We start from the raw sequence: 22,999 nt of genomic DNA, 5'->3' as shown, positions 1-22,999 counted from the left end.
GAGGTCGAGGCGGAAAGAGTTAAGGATGAACAATTAAGTAAAACAAATGGATTTGTATCTACAACAGACTGGTAGAAATGTTTTTGTAAGATGGGTTCTATGACAATATGAATAATTAACAATAAAAAAAAAAAAAAACATTTCTAAAATCTTTTCCTCTTGAGGATCTCTGGTTTCCAGTTGACTGGATGGCTTTCCTCCGTCGCTGTGTCGTCCTCCTTGTACACTTTAATGGTCTTGTCGGCCTCTGCGGTGATCAGTCTGCTCTCCGAGTTGTCGAACATGCAGGCGAAGATCCCGGACTCGCTGTCCAGGGACCCGGGCTGCACGGCGGAGTGGATGCGCTGGAAGTTGTAACCCGTTCTCCAGTCCCACATGTGGATGGTTCCGTTGTCGGCTCCAGACACCAAGACGCCGTCGGAGTTGACGGCCAGTGTGTTGATGATGGCGTTGTGTCCAGACAGATTTTGGATGAAGTTCCCATCTGGGAACATCCACTGTTTGATGTTGTCGGCAGAGCCAGAAGCAAAGGTGTATTGTCGGGGGTGCAACACCACAGAGCGGACAGACTTCTTGTGGTTGGTCAGAGTGGCTCTGGTCTTCCCAGCAATCAGATCCCACAGCCTAATGGTTGAGTCGTGGCTGCCTGTGATGATCTGTGGCTCGGCCGCCTGGCACCTCACTGTGGCCACGGTGTTGGTGTGGCCCGACAGGGTGTGTACGTTGGCTTTGGTCCTGATATCCCACACCCTGGCTGTGGCGTCTCGGCTGCAGGTCACCAGCACGTCGATGGTGGGATGCAGGTCTAAACCATACACAGCACTGAGGTGTCCATGGAAGTGCCTGATGACCTTGTTGTACTCCAGGTCCCAGCACTTGACTTGCTTGTCTTCTCCACAGGAGAACAGGTACGGGCTGCGGGTGCTGACAGCCACACCCCGCACTGTGCTGATGTGTCCAGTCAGAGAGAGCTTCAGCTTCCCACTGGCCAGGTCCCAGATCTTGATGGTTCTGTCGGCAGATCCAGTGACAAACCATTGATTTCCTGGTTCCACGGCTATGGACCTCACCCAGCCCAGATGACCACTGATGACCCGAAACAGCTTCCATGGGGGATGCCACTGGGGTTTGGGCATAGTCGGTGCTTTCCTGGCGAGGGCAGTGTTTTTGGTACCACCTCCTTCCATGAGTGACACCGTGTTTGAGTGAGGCAGGGATCTTTCCGCTCCCACAGCATGTCTGTGGATATCACCAACACTGGCTGCTGTGCGACTGGCATCCAGCCTGGCTTGAGAGGGCGGCAGAGTGAGGGCCAGGGCGTTGACTCCTCCCTCACTAGGCAACCTGTGTAGCTTGGAGTCAGCCGTCAAGGCGATGCCAGGTCCAGCGGGGTAAGCGTGGGTCCCGGTGATCAAATACTCTGGGTCGTCTCCTCCTGGCTCTGTGTAGCTATGCGGACCGAGCACACCACCAGCAGGCATGATCTGTGGGGGTCGGTCCTTCCCTCCTTCCTTTAGGACAGGCATGTGCATCACAGCAGCAAAGTCTGATTTCAGCTTCACGGACATCTTCACCTTGTGATCGTGAGTAGTACGTCCGTTGATAAAGAAAAGCAAGGTCCACAGGGTAAATAAGGATAGCCAAATGGTTTATTTGCGAAGTATCTCTTTACAGAAGTGGTCCTAAATCTACTTTCCTGCTTTCTCCTGTCAATACTACTACAAGGTAAGAAAACTGTATTTTCCCAGTCTCCAAAAGTCACCGCCGACTCCACACAGGAAATTCCTTAGTAGGGCGCAAGCCGTAAAATTACTTGCTGGTTTCTGCCTTCAGGCCCTTGTTGAGTCCATCCTTCTTCTTCTTCTTCTTATTTGAATTTCCGGCAGTGTAGACGGAAAGATATATATAGATACACAAATGTTCTAGAATGTTCTATCATGACATCATACTGTGACATCACAAATGTTCTAGAATGTTCTATCATGACATCATACTGTGACATCAAAATGTTCTAGAATGTTCTATTATGACATCATACTGTGACATCACAAATGTTCTAGAATGTTCTATTATGACCATACTGTGACATCACAAATGTTCTAGAATGTTCTATTATGACATCATACTGTGACATCACAAATGTTCTAGAATGTTCTATTATGACATCATACTGTGACATCACAACGGAACATGTTTGAGTTCCATTTGAATAATAATAATGTTTGGTAAGGCTGTCCCCGAAGCCTGTTTTTTGGATTCAAACTTCGTCAGGGTTCTTAATTTTTAATAAAAAAATTTAAATAAATTTTTTGTTTTAATATAAATTCTTAATTATTATTATTTTTTATCCTCAAACTAAATCCTCAATTTGAATATAGTGATTCAAACTTCGTCAGGGTTTTTCGTACGGACGTTCGAACCTTCATTTTTTATTTAAAAATGTTAATAAAAATTTCTCAATTTCTTTATAGATTTTATATATTTTTTTATATCCTCAAACTAAATTCTCAATTTGAATAAAGTGATTAATCTGATTAAATTAGTCTTTTTTCTTTTATTATTTTGTTATTGATGTAATCAAAAATAACACTGAAACAAAAAAAACGATAATATACGATTGGTAAACACTGTGATTAACCAAAACACTTAAAAGAAAACTGGATGAATTATTATAATAATATGTGGTTGGCACTTCTTTAGCGTTGCTAAAGCCACTAGCCAATGAGTGTATAGCTTTCCAATGATACCCCACGTGGGGTTGTGCGAATCAGGGATCTATAGGTGAAAAATGACAAGCGAAAACAGGAAGTGAAAAACACACACTTCAATGAGTAAATGGAATACTGGAGAACTTTTCTTTTTGTACACAGTTTACCAAAAATCACTCTTAATCACCCATTTCTGAAAAAAAATTATTTGGCGCTGTACTACACAATACTCCAGGCTATGGACCCGCAGTGTTTTCCAGCTTATACCAATTTTTTGGGATATAATTCTTTGGGATATTGCAACTATACTACAGAAAAACGTGAGTACACATGTACAAGTACAACTCAAGTTCAGCCCTATGTTACTCTATTTCATTAGCACTAAAAGTGATTTTTCTTTATTGTGTAAGAAACGTCAGAATGTTATCTTTCAAAAGAGACCAGGCTCATGCATGTGCTATAAGTAATGTATAAAGATAAGCTTTGCAAAAAAAGTATGCAGTCCTCAAGTTCAAGTATAAAAGAATGGCCGCTTTTCTGAGCGCTGATGTTATGTGGTTAATTTGTGTTGATGACAAGACCTCAGCAATGCTTCTGGTGATGAAATTTGTGTTCCTTAATCAAACCCATTTATTTGTATTTCTTTGAGGAAATAATTGTCAATTTATCTTATAAAAGGACCAACATGTTTCAAATGTATTTCTATGAGATTCAAAAATAACAAAATATCCTCAAAAGGCAGGCGTGCACCCATGCCTCGATTACTGACCAGGCATTATGGGTAGTCAGGGCCCCAGACCACTAAAGACCCCAAAAGCCCATATGGATATTAATTGCATCATCTCACTAATTACACCTGAGGTGGTATTGCAATCACGTCTGCCTGCCAGCCAGCCAGCCAGCCAGCCCGCCAGCCAGCCAGCCAGCCAGCCAGCCAGCCAGCCAGCCAGCCAGCCAGCCAGCCAGCCAGCCAGCCAGCCAGCCAGCCAGCCAGCCAGCCAGCCAGCCAGCCAGCCAGCCAGCCAGCCAGCCAGCCAGCCAGCCAGCCAGCCAGCCAGCCAGCCAGCCAGCCAGCCAGCCAGCCAGCCAGCCAGCCAGCCAGCCAGCCAGCCAGCCAGCCAGCCAGCCAGCCAGCCAGCCAGCCAGCCAGCCAGCCAGCCAGCCAGCCAGCCAGCCAGCCAGCCAGCCAGCCAGCCAGCCAGCCAGCCAGCCAGCCAGCCAGCCAGCCAGCCAATGAGTGTATAGCTTTCCAATGATACCCCACGTGGGGTTGTGCGAATCAGGGATCTATAGGTGAAAAATGACAAGCGAAAACAGGAAGTGAAAAACACACACTTCAATGAGTAAATGGAATACTGGAGAACTTTTCTTTTTGTACACAGTTTACCAAAAATCACTCTTAATCACCCATTTCTGAAAAAAAATTATTTGGCGCTGTACTACACAATACTCCAGGCTATGGACCCGCAGTGTTTTCCAGCTTATACCAATTTTTTGGGATATAATTCTTTGGGATATTGCAACTATACTACAGAAAAACGTGAGTACACATGTACAAGTACAACTCAAGTTCAGCCCTATGTTACTCTATTTCATTAGCACTAAAAGTGCTAAAAGCAGTCTGACCAGTTAGTTTTGAGATGTTTGTAATTTAGTTTTTAGCGCCTTTGAGGTGCTTTGGTACCATGAGGTGCAAGCATAGTCGTAGTACCCTTGAATGAGTGCTCCTGCCAGAGTCTTCAGGGTATTCTTGTTTACCAGAGAGGAGATCCGGTAAAAGAATCGAGTTCGTTGGTTGACTTTTTTTTATTACATTGGATGCCATTTTGTCACAGGAAAGATTAGCCTCTAGGATGGAACCCAGGTAGGTAATTTCATCTTTCCTTGTGACAATATTGTCACCCACTGTAACTGAGAAGCCGTCGGTCTTGCTGAGTTTGTTATTTGAACCGAAGAGAATGGACTCTGTTTTGCCCATGTGTAATGATAGTTTGTTATCAGCGAGCCATATGCAGATTCTGCCGAGTTCCGAGCTGAGGGTTTTTTCAACCTGTAACTTTTTTCTTGTCAGAGACCAGCAGGGCTGAGTCGTCCGCAAACAGGAAGCCGTACTATTTCCCCTAAAATACACATTTGTGATGAAAAAGATAATAATATATATAATAAATTACTGAACGACTATAAATGTTTTGATGACCAAGACCTAACAACTGATGGACTACCTTCAGTCAGCCCTTGGACAGTGATTGAGTGGGCCTGTACACACCACTTATTTCTTCACAGCAGCCTGTGTGTTACACTGAGATGTGCCAGTGACTCCTAGGTGGAGGGGGGGGGGGGGGGGGGGCAACCGCGGGGGGGGGGCGGGGATGCTCTCTTATTGTCGGTACACAGTGTGAGAAGAGCATTTATGCAGGTGAACACCAGAAAGGCTGCTGGCCCAGATGGAATAACAGGTCGCATACTTAAGTCCTGTGCTAACCAATAGCCCCTGTGTTCACCGCCATATTTTATCGATCCCTGGCGGAGTCAGTGGTCCCTGCCTGCTTCAAGATGTCTACCATCATCCCTGTACCAAAGAAACCCTCCCCAACAGGTCTCAATGACTACAGACCGGTGGCACTCACCTCTGTGGCCATGAAATGTTTCGAGAGGCTGGTCAAGGATCACATTTGTGCCTCCCTCCCCAGTGATATGGACCCTATGCAATTTGCATACAGGCTGATGATACTGCACAGCACCCTCTCTCACCTGGACCGCCAGAAGGGGGGCTATGTGAGACTGTTGTTCATTGACTACAGCTCAGCGTTCAACACCATAGTCCCCACCAGACTGGTGGACAAGCTGATCGAGCTGGGTCTGAGCTCCGCTCTGAGCGCCTGGATACTGGACTTTCTGAGTGAAAGGCCCCAGGCGGTCAGGGTGGGGGGACAGACCTCCAACACCATCACCCTGAGCATCGGGTCCCCCCAGGGCTGTGTTCTGAGCCCCCTGCTGTACTCACTATACACACACGACTGTGTGGCCAAGTTCAGCTCCAACTCCATAGTGAAGTTTGCGGACGACACAGTGGTGGTGGGGCTGATCTCGGACAACGACGAGAAGGCCTACCGGGAGGAGGTTGAGGTACTGGAACGCTGGTGCCAGGACAACAGCCTGCTCCTGAACATTGGTAAAACCAAGGAGCTGATCGTGGATTTTAGGAGGAGACAGCAGGAGACACACACACCACTGAGGATAAACGGGGCTACCGTGGACAGGGTGAGCAGCTTCAAGTACCTGGGGGTCCACATCTCAGAGGACCTGACATGGACAACACACATACTGTAGACTCACTCGTAAAAAAGGCGAAGCAGCGCCTCTACCACCTGAGACAGTTAAGGAAGTTCAGAGTATCTGGGAAGATACTCCAGTCCTTCTACTCCGGAGCTGTAGAGAGCATCTTGACTGGAAACATCACTGCCTGGTATGGCAACAGCACGGCACAGGACAAGAAGGCCCTACAGAGAGTGGTGCGCTCAGCCGAGCGTACCACGGGTATTGCACTACCAACCCTGCAGGTCCTATACAACAAGAGGTGCAAATCCAGAGCCTGCAGGATAATGAAAGACCCTCACCACCCCAACAACAGCCTGTTCATGCTGCTGCGGTCAGGCAAACGCCTGCGAACACCAGTAACTAGGACAGAGAGACTTCGGCTCAGCTTCTTCCCCCAGGCCATCAGAACCGTGAACACTGAACTCTCCATGCACAAGAACACATGAGCACACACACAACACACACACTGTACACGCTCACACACTAGCAGCCACTTTAACATGAGCACACACACACTCATGCTGCACACGCTCACACGTAAGGTCACTTTACAGAAGGAAAGGTCACTTTAAGAGTAGTATAGTAGAGCTTAAGATTGTATAATATACCGGGGGCGGCTACGTGGCGTAGTGGGCAAGGCGCTCGCCATGAAATGCTGGAGACGCTGGGCTCGTCAGTTCGAGCCCAGCGCTCCACATTTGCTTTCAGTTTAGCTGGTCGTCCGTACTAATACACATTGGCTGTATTAGGGGGTGGGAAACTGATGGGTGGGGATCGGGCGTTGTGGACAGCGACTCCTACAGGTCGGTTGGTGCGCCTGCGCAGTAGAATCAGGAAGTGTCGGGGGCAGCGTGAGCCTCCCACGCGTTACTCCTCGCCACTGAGAGATCGAGCTGCGCAGGTGAAAAGATGCGACTGCTGTTACCTCAAGTACCGGAGGGGACTTGTGCTATGTATGACTTAGTCCACATTGCAGCCGGCTTGTGGGAGGCAAGAAACAGCGTTCGTGACAGGGGAGGGTTGAATTGGATGATACGAAATTGGGATGGGAGGAAAATATAGAAAATGGGAGAAAAAGTGGATCAAAAAAAAAGATTGTATAATATACCATTGTATGGCAGTGTACATACTGTAAAGACCCAGTGCCTCATCCGTAGCCAACAGTGTATTGCACTATCACAGGACCTAGCATGTCCTACCATGCTCTGTAAATAACTCATGTACAGATACCGATATGCCCTACTTATTTAGTTGTTTATTGCACAATGTTGTTCTATTGGTTGGATAAAGTGATTAATCTGATTAAATTAGTATTTTTTCTTTTATTATTTTGTTAGTGATGTAATCAAAAATAACACTGAAACAAAAAAAACGATAATATACGATTGGTAAACACTGTGATTAACCAAAACACTTAAAAGAAAACTGGATGAATTATTATAATAATATGTGGTTGGCACTTCTTTAGCGTTGCTAAAGCCACTAGCCAATGAGTGTATAGCTTTCCAATGATACCCCACGTGGGGTTGTGCGAATCAGGGATCTATAGGTGAAAAATGACAAGCGAAAACAGGAAGTGAAAAACACACACTTCAATGAGTAAATGGAATACTGGAGAACTTTTCTTTTTGTACACAGTTTACCAAAAATCACTCTTAATCACCCATTTCTGAAAAAAAATTATTTGGCGCTGTACTACACAATACTCCAGGCTATGGACCCGCAGTGTTTTCCAGCTTATACCAATTTTTTGGGATATAATTCTTTGGGATATTGCAACTATACTACAGAAAAACGTGAGTACACATGTACAAGTACAACTCAAGTTCAGCCCTATGTTACTCTATTTCATTAGCACTAAAAGTGCTAAAAGCAGTCTGACCAGTTAGTTTTGAGATGTTTGTAATTTAGTTTTTAGCGCCTTTGAGGTGCTTTGGTACCATGAGGTGCAAGCATAGTCGTAGTACCCTTGAATGAGTGCTCCTGCCAGAGTCTTCAGGGTATTCTTGTTTACCAGAGAGGAGATCCGGTAAAAGAATCGAGTTCGTTGGTTGACTTTTTTTTATTACATTGGATGCCATTTTGTCACAGGAAAGATTAGCCTCTAGGATGGAACCCAGGTAGGTAATTTCATCTTTCCTTGTGACAATATTGTCACCCACTGTAACTGAGAAGCCGTCGGTCTTGCTGAGTTTGTTATTTGAACCGAAGAGAATGGACTCTGTTTTGCCCATGTGTAATGATAGTTTGTTATCAGCGAGCCATATGCAGATTCTGCCGAGTTCCGAGCTGAGGGTTTTTTCAACCTGTAACTTTTTTCTTGTCAGAGACCAGCAGGGCTGAGTCGTCCGCAAACAGGAAGCCGTACTATTTCCCCTAAAATACACATTTGTGATGAAAAAGATAATAATATATATAATAAATTACTGAACGACTATAAATGTTTTGATGACCAAGACCTAACAACTGATGGACTACCTTCAGTCAGCCCTTGGACAGTGATTGAGTGGGCCTGTACACACCACTTATTTCTTCACAGCAGCCTGTGTGTTACACTGAGATGTGCCAGTGACTCCTAGGTGGAGGGGGGGGGGGGGGGGGGGGCAACCGCGGGGGGGGGGCGGGGATGCTCTCTTATTGTCGGTACACAGTGTGAGAAGAGCATTTATGCAGGTGAACACCAGAAAGGCTGCTGGCCCAGATGGAATAACAGGTCGCATACTTAAGTCCTGTGCTAACCAATAGCCCCTGTGTTCACCGCCATATTTTATCGATCCCTGGCGGAGTCAGTGGTCCCTGCCTGCTTCAAGATGTCTACCATCATCCCTGTACCAAAGAAACCCTCCCCAACAGGTCTCAATGACTACAGACCGGTGGCACTCACCTCTGTGGCCATGAAATGTTTCGAGAGGCTGGTCAAGGATCACATTTGTGCCTCCCTCCCCAGTGATATGGACCCTATGCAATTTGCATACAGGCTGATGATACTGCACAGCACCCTCTCTCACCTGGACCGCCAGAAGGGGGGCTATGTGAGACTGTTGTTCATTGACTACAGCTCAGCGTTCAACACCATAGTCCCCACCAGACTGGTGGACAAGCTGATCGAGCTGGGTCTGAGCTCCGCTCTGAGCGCCTGGATACTGGACTTTCTGAGTGAAAGGCCCCAGGCGGTCAGGGTGGGGGGACAGACCTCCAACACCATCACCCTGAGCATCGGGTCCCCCCAGGGCTGTGTTCTGAGCCCCCTGCTGTACTCACTATACACACACGACTGTGTGGCCAAGTTCAGCTCCAACTCCATAGTGAAGTTTGCGGACGACACAGTGGTGGTGGGGCTGATCTCGGACAACGACGAGAAGGCCTACCGGGAGGAGGTTGAGGTACTGGAACGCTGGTGCCAGGACAACAGCCTGCTCCTGAACATTGGTAAAACCAAGGAGCTGATCGTGGATTTTAGGAGGAGACAGCAGGAGACACACACACCACTGAGGATAAACGGGGCTACCGTGGACAGGGTGAGCAGCTTCAAGTACCTGGGGGTCCACATCTCAGAGGACCTGACATGGACAACACACATACTGTAGACTCACTCGTAAAAAAGGCGAAGCAGCGCCTCTACCACCTGAGACAGTTAAGGAAGTTCAGAGTATCTGGGAAGATACTCCAGTCCTTCTACTCCGGAGCTGTAGAGAGCATCTTGACTGGAAACATCACTGCCTGGTATGGCAACAGCACGGCACAGGACAAGAAGGCCCTACAGAGAGTGGTGCGCTCAGCCGAGCGTACCACGGGTATTGCACTACCAACCCTGCAGGTCCTATACAACAAGAGGTGCAAATCCAGAGCCTGCAGGATAATGAAAGACCCTCACCACCCCAACAACAGCCTGTTCATGCTGCTGCGGTCAGGCAAACGCCTGCGAACACCAGTAACTAGGACAGAGAGACTTCGGCTCAGCTTCTTCCCCCAGGCCATCAGAACCGTGAACACTGAACTCTCCATGCACAAGAACACATGAGCACACACACAACACACACACTGTACACGCTCACACACTAGCAGCCACTTTAACATGAGCACACACACACTCATGCTGCACACGCTCACACGTAAGGTCACTTTACAGAAGGAAAGGTCACTTTAAGAGTAGTATAGTAGAGCTTAAGATTGTATAATATACCGGGGGCGGCTACGTGGCGTAGTGGGCAAGGCGCTCGCCATGAAATGCTGGAGACGCTGGGCTCGTCAGTTCGAGCCCAGCGCTCCACATTTGCTTTCAGTTTAGCTGGTCGTCCGTACTAATACACATTGGCTGTATTAGGGGGTGGGAAACTGATGGGTGGGGATCGGGCGTTGTGGACAGCGACTCCTACAGGTCGGTTGGTGCGCCTGCGCAGTAGAATCAGGAAGTGTCGGGGGCAGCGTGAGCCTCCCACGCGTTACTCCTCGCCACTGAGAGATCGAGCTGCGCAGGTGAAAAGATGCGACTGCTGTTACCTCAAGTACCGGAGGGGACTTGTGCTATGTATGACTTAGTCCACATTGCAGCCGGCTTGTGGGAGGCAAGAAACAGCGTTCGTGACAGGGGAGGGTTGAATTGGATGATACGAAATTGGGATGGGAGGAAAATATAGAAAATGGGAGAAAAAGTGGATCAAAAAAAAAGATTGTATAATATACCATTGTATGGCAGTGTACATACTGTAAAGACCCAGTGCCTCATCCGTAGCCAACAGTGTATTGCACTATCACAGGACCTAGCATGTCCTACCATGCTCTGTAAATAACTCATGTACAGATACCGATATGCCCTACTTATTTAGTTGTTTATTGCACAATGTTGTTCTATTGGTTGGATAAAGTGATTAATCTGATTAAATTAGTATTTTTTCTTTTATTATTTTGTTAGTGATGTAATCAAAAATAACACTGAAACAAAAAAAACGATAATATACGATTGGTAAACACTGTGATTAACCAAAACACTTAAAAGAAAACTGGATGAATTATTATAATAATATGTGGTTGGCACTTCTTTAGCGTTGCTAAAGCCACTAGCCAATGAGTGTATAGCTTTCCAATGATACCCCACGTGGGGTTGTGCGAATCAGGGATCTATAGGTGAAAAATGACAAGCGAAAACAGGAAGTGAAAAACACACACTTCAATGAGTAAATGGAATACTGGAGAACTTTTCTTTTTGTACACAGTTTACCAAAAATCACTCTTAATCACCCATTTCTGAAAAAAAATTATTTGGCGCTGTACTACACAATACTCCAGGCTATGGACCCGCAGTGTTTTCCAGCTTATACCAATTTTTTGGGATATAATTCTTTGGGATATTGCAACTATACTACAGAAAAACGTGAGTACACAAGTACAAGTACAACTCAAGTTCAGCCCTATGTTACTCTATTTCATTAGAGCTAAAAGTGATTTTTCTTTATTGTGTAAGAAACGTCAGAATGTTATCTTTCAAAAGAGACCAGGCTCATGCATGTGCTATAAGTAATGTATAAAGATAAGCTTTGCAAAAAAAGTATGCAGTCCTCAAGTTCAAGTATAAAAGAATGGCCGCTTTTCTGAGCGCTGATGTTATGTGGTTAATTTGTGTTGATGACAAGACCTCAGCAATGCTTCTGGTGATGAAATTTGTGTTCCTTAATCAAACCCATTTATTTGTATTTCTTTGAGGAAATAATTGTCAATTTATCTTATAAAAGGACCAACATGTTTCAAATGTATTTCTATGAGATTCAAAAATAACAAAATATCCTCAAAAGGCAGGCGTGCACCCATGCCTCGATTACTGACCAGGCATTATGGGTAGTCAGGGCCCCAGACCACTAAAGACCCCAAAAGCCCAGGATTCATATGGATATTAATTGCATCATCTCACTAATTACACCTGAGGTGGTATTGCAATCACGTCTGCCTGCCTGCCTGCCTGCCTGCCTGCCTGCCTGCCTGCCTGCCTGCCTGCCTGCCTGCCTGCCTGCCTGCCTGCCTGCCTGCCTGCCTGCCTGCCTGCCTGCCTGCCTGCCTGCCTGCCTGCCTGCCTGCCTGCCTGCCTGCCTGCCTGCCTGCCTGCCTGCCTGCCTGCCTGCCTGCCTGCCTGCCTCACAGCAGCCTGTGTGTTACACTGAGATGTGCCAGTGACTCCTAGGTGGAGGGGGGGGGGGGCAACCGCGGGGGGGGCGGGGATGCTCTCTTATTGTCGGTACACAGTGTGAGAAGAGCATTTATGCAGGTGAACACCAGAAAGGCTGCTGGCCCAGATGGAATAACAGGTTGCATACTTAAGTCCTGTGCTAACCAATAGCCCCTGTGTTCACCGCCATATTTTATCGATCCCTGGCGGAGTCAGTGGTCCCTGCCTGCTTCAAGATGTCTACCATCATCCCTGTACCAAAGAAACCCTCCCCAACAGGTCTCAATGACTACAGACCGGTGGCACTCACCTCTGTGGCCATGAAATGTTTCGAGAGGCTGGTCAAGGATCACATTTGTGCCTCCCTCCCCAGTGATATGGACCCTATGCAATTTGCATACAGGCTGATGATCCTGCCTGCCTGCCTGCCTGCCTGCCTGCCTGCCAGCCAGCCAGCCAGCCAGCCAGCCAGCCAGCCAGCCAGCCAGCCAGCCAGCCAGCCAGCCAGCCAGCCAGCCAGCCAGCCAGCCAGCCAGCCAGCCAGCCAGCCAGCCAGCCAGCCAGCCAGCCAGCCAGCCAGCCAGCCAGCCAGCCAGCCAGCCAGCCAGCCAGCCAGCCAGCCAGCCAGCCAGCCAGCCAGCCAGCCAGCCAGCCAGCCAGCCAGCCAGCCAGCCAGCCAGCCAGCCAGCCAGCCAGCCAGCCAGCCAGCCAGTCAGCCAGCCAGCCAGCCAGCCAGCCAGCAGTCTGACCAGTTCGTTTTGAGATGTTTGTAATTTAGTTTTTAGCGCCTTTGAGGTGCTTTGGTACCATGAGGTGCAAGCATAGTCGTAGTACCCTTGAATGAGTGCTCCTGCCAGAGTCTTCAGGGTATTCTTGTTTACCAGAGAGGAGATCCGGTAAAAGAATCGAGTTCGTTGGTTGACTTTTTTTATTACATTGGATGCCATTTTGTCACAGGAAAGATTAGCCTCTAGGATGGAACCCAGGTAGGTAATTTCATCTTTCCTTGTGACAATATTGTCACCCACTGTAACTGAGAAGCCGTCGGTCTTGCTGAGTTTGTTATTTGAACCGAAGAGAATGGACTCTGTTTTGCCCATGTGTAATGATAGTTTGTTATCAGCGAGCCATATGCAGATTCTGCCGAGTTCCGAGCTAATGGTCTTGTCGGCCTCTGCGGTGATCAGTCTGCTCTCCGAGTTGTCGAACATGCAGGCGAAGATCCCGGACTCGCTGTCCAGGGACCCGGGCTGCACGGCGGCGTGGATGCGCTGGAAGTTGTAACCCGTTCTCCAGTCCCACATGTGGATGGTTCCGTTGTCGGCTCCAGACACCAAGACGCCGTCGGAGTTGACGGCCAGTGTGTTGATGATGGCGTTGTGTCCAGACAGATTTTGGATGAAGTTCCCATCTGGGAACATCCACTGTTTGATGTTGTCGGCAGAGCCAGAAGCAAAGGTGTATTGTCGGGGGTGCAACACCACAGAGCGGACAGACTTCTTGTGGTTGGTCAGAGTGGCTCTGGTCTTCCCAGCAATCAGATCCCACAGCCTAATGGTTGAGTCGTGGCTGCCTGTGATGATCTGTGGCTCGGCCGCCTGGCACCTCACTGTGGCCACGGTGTTGGTGTGGCCTGACAGGGTGTGTACGTTGGCTTTGGTCCTGATATCCCACACCCTGGCTGTGGCGTCTCGGCTGCAGGTCACCAGCACGTCGATGGTGGGATGCAGGTCTAAACCATACACAGCACTGAGGTGTCCATGGTAGTGCCTGATGACCTTGTTGTACTCCAGGTCCCAGCACTTGACTTGCTTGTCTTCTCCACAGGAGAACAGGTATGGGCTGCGGGTGCTGACAGCCACACCCCGCACTGTGCTGATGTGTCCAGTCAGAGAGAGCTTCAGCTTCCCACTGGCCAGGTCCCAGATCTTGATGGTTCTGTCGGCAGATCCAGTGACAAACCATTGATTTCCTGGTTCCACGGCTATGGACCTCACCCAGCCCAGATGACCACTGATGACCCGAAACAGCTTCCATGGGGGATGCCACTGGGGTTTGGGCATAGTCGGTGCTTTCCTGGCGAGGGCGGTGTTTTTGGTACCACCTCCTTCCATGAGTGACACCGTGTTTGAGTGAGGCAGGGATCTTTCCGCTCCCACAGCATGTCTGTGGATATCACCAACACTGGCTGCTGTGCGACTGGCATCCAGCCTGGCTTGAGAGGGCGGCAGAGTGAGGGCCAGGGCGTTGACTCCTCCCTCACTAGGCAACCTGTGTAGCTTGGAGTCAGCCGTCAAGGCGATGCCAGGTCCAGCGGGGTAAGCGTGGGTCCCGGTGATCAGGTACTCTGGGTCGTCTCCTCCTGGCTCTGTGTAGCTATGCGGACCGAGCACACCACCAGCAGGCATGATCTGTGGGGGTCGGTCCTTCCCTCCTTCCTTTAGGACAGGCATGTGCATCACAGCAGCAAAGTCTGATTTCAGCTTCACGGACATCTTCACCTTGTGATCGTGAGTAGTACGTCCGTTGATAAAGAAAAGCAAGGTCCACAGGGTAAATAAGGATAGCCAAATGGTTTATTTGCGAAGTATCTCTTTACAGAAGTGGTCCTAAATCTACTTTCCTGCTTTCTCCTGTCAATACTACTACAAGGTAAGAAAACTGTATTTTCCCAGTCTCCAAAAGTCACCGCCGACTCCACACAGGAAATTCCTTAGTAGGGCGCAAGCCGTAAAACTACTTGCTGGTTTCTGCCTTCAGGCCCTTGTTGAGTCCATCCTTCTTCTTCTTCTTCTTATTTGAATTTCCGGCAGAGTAGACGCATCGAGGCGTATTACTGCCCTCCGCAATTCTTTTTATGGGCTCTTCTTCTTCTCCTTCTTCTCCTTCTTCACCTTCTTTTTCTTCTTCTACTGGACCCCGTCATCACCTACATTGTCCATTGGAGTGCAGCTACGGGTTCGATTCCCGCTCCTCCCGGGCAGCGTGTCGATGTGTCCTTGAGCAAGACACTTAACCCCTAATTGCTCCCGATGAGCAGGTTGGCACCTTGCATGGTTGCTTCCGCCGTCGGTGTGTAAAATGTGAGTAACAAATTGTAAAGCGCTTTGGATAAAAGCGCTATATAAAAAAGCAGCCATTTACCATTTACAAGTACAACTCAAGTTCAGCCCTATGTTACTCTATTTCATTAGCACTAAAAGTGATTTTTCTTTATTGTGTAAGAAACGTCAGAATGTTATCTTTCAAAAGAGACCAGGCTCATGCATGTGCTATAAGTAATGTATAAAGATAAGCTTTGCAAAAAAAGTATGCAGTCCTCAAGTTCAAGTATAAAATAATGGCCGCTTTTCTGAGCGCTGATGTTATGTGGTTAATTTGTGTTGATGACAAGACCTCAGCAATGCTTCTGGTGATGAAATTTGTGTTCCTTAATCAAACCCATTTATTTGTATTTCTTTGAGGAAATAATTGTCAATTTATCTTATAAAAGGACCAACATGTTTCAAATGTATTTCTATGAGATTCAAAAATAACAAAATATCCTCAAAAGGCAGGCGTGCACCCATGCCTCGATTACTGACCAGGCATTATGGGTAGTCAGGGCCCCAGACCACTAAAGACCCCAAAAGCCCAGGATTCATATGGATATTAATTGCATCATCTCACTAATTACACCTGAGGTGGTATTGCAATCACGCCTGCCTGCCTGCCTGCCTGCCTGCCTGCCTGCCTGCCTGCCTGCCTGCCTGCCTGCCTGCCTGCCTGCCTGCCTGCCTGCCTGCCTGCCTGCCTGCCTGCCTGCCTGCCTGCCTGCCTGCCTGCCTGCCTGCCTGCCTGCCTGCCTGCCTGCCTGCCTGCCTGCCTGCCTGCCTGCCTGCCTGCCTGCCTGCCTGCCTGCCTGCCTGCCTGCAGTTAGTTTTGAGATGTTTGTAATTTAGTTTTTAGCGCCTTTGAGGTGCTTTGGTACCATGAGGTGCAAGCATAGTCGTAGTACCCTTGAATGAGTGCTCCTGCCAGAGTCTTCAGGGTATTCTTGTTTACCAGAGAGGAGATCCGGTAAAAGAATCGAGTTCGTTGGTTGACTTTTTTTATTACATTGGATGCCATTTTGTCACAGGAAAGATTAGCCTCTAGGATGGAACCCAGGTAGGTAATTTCATCTTTCCTTGTGACAATATTGTCACCCACTGTAACTGAGAAGCCGTCGGACTTGCTGAGTTTGTTATTTGAACCGAAGAGAATGGACTCTGTTTTGCCCATGTGTAATGATAGTTTGTTATCAGCGAGCCATATGCAGATTCTGCCGAGTTCCGAGCTGAGGGTTTTTTCAACCTGTAACTTGTTCTTGTCAGAGACCAGCAGGGCTGAGTCGTCCGCAAACAGGAAGCCGTACTATTTCCCCTAAAATACACATTTGTGATGAAAAAGATAATAATATATATAATAAATTACTGAACGACTATAAATGTTTTGATGACCAAGACCTAACAACTGATGGACTACCTTCAGTCAGCTCTTGGACAGTGATTGAGTGGGCCTGTACACACCACTTATTTCTTCACAGCAGCCTGTGTGTTACACTGAGATGTGCCAGTGACTCCTAGGTGGAGGGGGGCGGGGGCAACCGCGGGGGGGGGGCGGGGATGCTCTCTTATTGTCGGTACACAGTGTGAGAAGAGCATTTATGCAGGTGAACACCAGAAAGGCTGCTGGCCCAGATGGAATAACAGGTTGCATACTTAAGTCCTGTGCTAACCAATAGCCCCTGTGTTCACCGCCATATTTTATCGATCCCTGGCGGAGTCAGTGGTCCCTGCCTGCTTCAAGATGTCTACCATCATCCCTGTACCAAAGAAACCCTCCCCAACAGGTCTCAATGACTACAGACCGGTGGCACTCACCTCTGTGGCCATGAAATGTTTCGAGAGGCTGGTCAAGGATCACATTTGTGCCTCCCTCCCCAGTGATATGGACCCTATGCAATTTGCATACAGGCTGATGATACTGCACAGCACCCTCTCTCACCTGGACCGCCAGAAGGGGGGCTATGTGAGACTGTTGTTCATTGCCTACAGCTCAGCGTTCAACACCATAGTCCCCACCAGACTGGTGGACAAGCTGATCGAGCTGGGTCTGAGCTCCGCTCTGAGCGCCTGGATACTGGACTTTCTGAGTGAAAGGCCCCAGGCGGTCAGGGTGGGGGGACAGACCTCCAACACCATCACCCTGAGCATCGGGTCCCCCCAGGGCTGTGTTCTGAGCCCCCTGCTGTACTCACTATACACACATGACTGTGTGGCCAAGTTCAGCTCCAACTCCATAGTGAAGTTTGCGGACGACACAGTGGTGGTGGGGCTGATCTCGGACAACGACGAGAAGGCCTACCGGGAGGAGGTTGAGGTACTGGAACGCTGGTGCCAGGACAACAGCCTGCTCCTGAACATTGGTAAAACCAAGGAGCTGATCGTGGATTTTAGGAGGAGACAGCAGGAGACACACACACCACTGAGGATAAACGGGGCTACCGTGGACAGGGTGAGCAGCTTCAAGTACCTGGGGGTCCACATCTCAGAGGACCTGACATGGACAACACACATACTGTAGACTCAGTCGTAAAAAAGGCGAAGCAGCGCCTCTACCACCTGAGACAGTTAAGGAAGTTCAGAGTATCTGGGAAGATACTCCAGTCCTTCTACTCCGGAGCTGTAGAGAGCATCTTGACTGGAAACATCACTGCCTGGTATGGCAACAGCACGGCACAGGACAAGAAGGCCCTACAGAGAGTGGTGCGCTCAGCCGAGCGTACCACGGGTATTGCACTACCAACCCTGCAGGTCCTATACAACGAGGTGCAAATCCAGAGCCTGCAGGATAATGAAAGACCCTCACCACCCCAACAACAGCCTGTTCATGCTGCTGCGGTCAGGCAAACGCCTGCGAACACCAGTAACTAGGACAGAGAGACTTCGGCTCAGCTTCTTCCCCCAGGCCATCAGAACCTTGAACACTGAACTCTCCATGCACAAGAACACATGAGCACACACACAACACACACACACACACTGTACACGCTCACACACTAGCAGCCACTTTAACATGAGCACACACACACTCATGCTGCACACGCTCACACGTAAGGTCACTTTACAGAAGGAAAGGTCACTTTAAGAGTAGTATAGTAGAGCTTAAGATTGTATAATATACCGGGGGCGGCTACGTGGCGTAGTGGGCAAGGCGCTCGCCACGAAATGCTGGAGACGCTGGGCTCGTCAGTTCAAGCCCAGCGCTCCACATTTGCTTTCAGTTTAGCTGGTCGTCCGTACTAATACACATTGGCCGTATTAGGGGGTGGGAAACTGATGGGTGGGGATCGGGCGTTGTGGACAGCGACTCCTACAGGTCGGTTGGTGCGCCTGCGCAGTAGAATCAGGAAGTGTCGGGGGCAGCGTGAGCCTCCCACGCGTTACTCCTCGCCACTGAGAGATCGAGCTGCGCAGGTGAAAAGATGCGACTGCTGTTACCTCAAGTACCGGAGGGGACTTGTGCTATGTATGACTTAGTCCACATTGCAGCCGGCTTGTGGGAGGCAAGAAACAGCGTTCGTGACAGGGGAGGGTTGAATTGGATGATACGAAATTGGGATGGGAGGAAAATATAGAAAATGGGAGAAAAAGTGGATCAAAAAAAAAGATTGTATAATATACCATTGTATAGCAGTGTACATACTGTAAAGACCCAGTGCCTCATCCGTAGCCAACAGTGTATTGCACTATCACAGGACCTAGCATGTCCTACCATGCTCTGTAAATAACTCATGTACAGATACCGATATGCCCTACTTATTTAGTTGTTTATTGCACAATGTTGTTCTATTGGTTGGATTCTTATTATATATTACTATTGTATTATGCACATCGTTGCGGGCGGGACCCCCCGCATTTCACTGCATATCTCCTCAATATTGTGACTGCGGCCATGTTATTTTCCCCTTTTGCTTTTTAATGGAAAGCAGCTCTATGACTGGCAATGTCACTAACTCTGTACTTACATTGTAATCATAACTACCTACCTCAATCTATAGTTTATCCATATAACACTGTATGGTAGCTATGTACAATACTGTACATATACATTTATCTATATCTGTATGAATATATCTGCATATATTCCTGTTTACATACCCGTATATACTACCCACACACTGTATATACTTTATATATATACTCTGTTATACCACTGGATAGTATGGCTTACTACCAGTGTATCTGTGTATTACTGTACATACATTAGATTAGCACAATTACTCAGTAGCTTTGTTATATCTATTCCATATAATCACTTGTTACATTGTATATTGTTTTGCACTTTACTGTTACCTTGCACTCTGGTTAGATGCAAACTTTTCATTGTACTGTATTTGTGCTGTACAAGGATGATACATTTGTATCTAATCCACTAGAAACTCAGTGGCATGACGTTTAATATATTTGAGAACGCGTTGCATCTATGCAACACTTTGACCATGTTCCAATATTGTTGAGTAGGTTGCCATAGGGCATAAAAAGACAGGACATGTTGGGAGCTATTCAACACATAGGCCTACAGTAAGATAATGGTAATGATGACCCACTGCAAGGTAGTGGAAAGGAAGTGACCAAAACACAGAAAATATATATTTTTGGGTATAAAATCAAGTTTATTTCACAAACATTTGTAAATAGTAGATATCTGCAGTGAGGAGGATGAAACTATCTCACAGCCTTGTATTATAGCTGACCTCTGACTGGGTTGATCCACATTTCTGGCGCAGTGGTGGTTGGAGGGTATTTTGGTTTTGGTTCCACATACAGTGCATCCCTGTTCTGGTCCCGGATATGGTTCTAGTGCAGAACACACCAACCAACAGTGTTCTTATTTAGATCCTTTATTAGAATATGTTTGTATTTTGAGGGCAAATTAAGCGAAATCATAGTTACTTTAATTTCTACATTTATTTTAGTGGAGGTAAAAAAAAATAAACGGAACAAAAAATACACTGGTGGTGGCATTCTGAATGTATAGGGTAAACAGATATGCTAAGATACATAAAGAAAAGTCAAAACACACTAAAAGCCATGATTGAATTTGGTAGAACATCCCCACCCTTCAGGAAGCACACTGCAGCCGAGGAGCAGCTAACACTCTGGCAACGGCACCAGGTTCTTCAGCCAGCGTGAATCGGTGAGTCTTCTTGGCCGAGCCGAAGCCCGAGAAGCCCATGACTGCGGCCATCTCGTCATCCTCCTCAAAGTCCACGTCCTCCTCCGCCCTCCTCTTCCTCTCTTTCTGCTTCTCCTTCTTGTACGCCTTGGATTTCTCCTCCTCCTCCCGGAGCTCCTGCATGCGCTCATCGAAGTCGTACTCCTTTTGTTCTTATTCTTAAGTTAAATCAAATCAAATACAAAATACAATATCAAAATAACACAAGATGAACGGGATCGACTCCCTTGGAAGTCCTTGTAGTCTCGTTCAGTTCAATCCTACCGGACTGTTAGTTGAGCAATAGTTGGCATTAGTCTGGAGGTATATCAAATGTTCCGGGGTTGGCTCGCCATCGGGTATCGATCCAGCTAGGCACACTTAGTGATGGGTGGTCTGGACTGCTCCGGGATGCTGGTTGAGACTTGCAGCTTTAGTCGGTTGGTTAGTCCGGTCCGTCTGGGCGATGTTGCTGGTTCGGAGGTCGAGGCGGAAAGAGTTAAGGATGAACAATTAAGTAAAACAAATGGATTTGTATCTACAACAGACTGGTAAAAATGTTTTTGTAAGATGGGTTCTATGACAATATGAATAATAAAAAAAAAGAAACAACATTTCTAAAATCTTTTCCTCTTGAGGATCTCTGGTTTCCAGTTGACTGGATGGCTTTCCTCCGTCGCTGTGTCGTCCTCCTTGTACACTTTAATGGTCTTGTCGGCCTCTGCGGTGATCAGTCTGCTCTCCGAGTTGTCGAACATGCAGGCGAAGATCCCAGACTCGCTGTCCAGGGACCCGGGCTGCACGGCGGCGTGGATGCGCTGGAAGTTGTAACCCGTTCTCCAGTCCCACATGTGGATGGTTCCGTTGTCGGCTCCAGACACCAAGACGCCGTCGGAGTTGACGGCCAGTGTGTTGATGATGGCGTTGTGTCCAGACAGATTTTGGATGAAGTTCCCATCTGGGAACATCCACTGTTTGATGTTGTCGGCAGAGCCAGAAGCAAAGGTGTATTGTCGGGGGTGCAACACCACAGAGCGGACAGACTTCTTGTGGTTGGTCAGAGTGGCTCTGGTCTTCCCAGCAATCAGATCCCACAGCCTAATGGTTGAGTCGTGGCTGCCTGTGATGATCTGTGGTGTTGGTGTGGCCCGACAGGGTGTGTACGTTGGCTTTGGTCCTGATATCCCACACCCTGGCTGTGGCGTCTCGGCTGCAGGTCACCAGCACGTCGATGGTGGGATGCAGGTCTAAACCATACACAGCACTGAGGTGTCCATGGTAGTGCCTGATGACCTTGTTGTACTCCAGGTCCCAGCACTTGACTTGCTTGTCTTCTCCACAGGAGAACAGGTATGGGCTGCGGGTGCTGACAGCCACACCCCGCACTGTGCTGATGTGTCCAGTCAGAGAGAGCTTCAGCTTCCCACTGGCCAGGTCCCAGATCTTGATGGTTCTGTCGGCAGATCCAGTGACAAACCATTGATTTCCTGGTTCCACGGCTATGGACCTCACCCAGCCCAGATGACCACTGATGACCCGAAACAGCTTCCATGGGGGATGCCACTGGGGTTTGGGCATAGTCGGTGCTTTCCTGGCGAGGGCGGTGTTTTTGGTACCACCTCCTTCCAGGGATCTTTCCGCTCCCACAGCATGTCTGTGGATATCACCAACACTGGCTGCTGTGCGACTGGCATCCAGCCTGGCTTGAGAGGGCGGCAGAGTGAGGGCCAGGGCGTTGACTCCTCCCTCACTAGGCAACCTGTGTAGCTTGGAGTCAGCCGTCAAGGCGATGCCAGGTCCAGCGGGGTAAGCGTGGGTCCCGGTGATCAGGTACTCTGGGTCGTCTCCTCCTGGCTCTGTGTAGCTATGCGGACCGAGCACACCACCAGCAGGCATGATCTGTGGGGGTCGGTCCTTCCCTCCTTCCTTTAGGACAGGCATGTGCATCACAGCAGCAAAGTCTGATTTCAGCTTCACGGACATCTTCACCTTGTGATCGTGAGTAGTACGTCCGTTGATAAAGAAAAGCAAGGTCCACAGGGTAAATAAGGATAGCCAAATGGTTTATTTGCGAAGTATCTCTTTACAGAAGTGGTCCTAAATCTACTTTCCTGCTTTCTCCTGTCAATACTACTACAAGGTAAGAAAACTGTATTTTCCCAGTCTCCAAAAGTCACCGCCGACTCCTCACAGGAAATTCCTTAGTATGGCGCAAGCCGTAAAACTACTTGCTGGTTTCTGCCTTCAGGCCCTTGTTGAGTCCATCCTTCTTCTTCTTCTTTTGAATTTCCGGCAGAGTAGACGCATCGTGGCGTATTACTGCCCTCCACACTTCTTTTGATGATCTCTTCTTCTTCTTCTTCTTCTTCTTCTTCTTTCTTGGCGTATTTCTTCCCTCCTCATTTCTTATACTACACTAGTGGTGTTCCATCTTTAGGCCTCTTCAACTCACACTTTCTCCTTCTTCTCTGCTCCTCTTGCCTGTCCAATACTAATACATACCCTAACGCTATATCCTCTGGTACAACTCTGAAGCATGCAGAAATGTCAGCACTGCCTCTGTGATCAACTGGTG

General features: G+C 48.1%; 1 protein-coding gene and 1 pseudogene across 2 annotated transcripts; both read right to left on the bottom strand.

The window, feature by feature from the left end:
* Nucleotides 1-143: 143 nt before the first annotated feature.
* Nucleotides 144-20,568, bottom strand: LOC311248376 (uncharacterized protein; the record flags this gene model as incomplete). The annotated part of the gene is made up of 3 exons (XM_084339267.1): nt 144-1,574; nt 13,308-14,684; nt 20,368-20,568. 3 exons carry the CDS (start codon nt 20,566-20,568, stop codon nt 144-146), a joined length of 3,009 nt encoding a protein of 1,002 aa, XP_084195393.1.
* Nucleotides 20,569-21,041: 473 nt separating this feature from the next.
* Nucleotides 21,042-22,413, bottom strand: LOC311248386 (pleiotropic regulator 1-like; annotated as a pseudogene). The gene has a single exon. The product of its transcript is annotated as a pleiotropic regulator 1-like (transcript).
* Between the last annotated feature and the right edge of the window lie 586 nt (nt 22,414-22,999).

Source organism: Notolepis coatsorum (genome assembly GCF_963971535.1).
Source record: "Notolepis coatsorum genome assembly, contig: SCAFFOLD_267, whole genome shotgun sequence".
Lineage (NCBI taxonomy): Eukaryota > Metazoa > Chordata > Actinopteri > Aulopiformes > Paralepididae > Notolepis > Notolepis coatsorum.
Note: the sequence above shows the minus strand (reverse complement) of the source record. Positions and strands in the feature narration are given on the sequence as shown.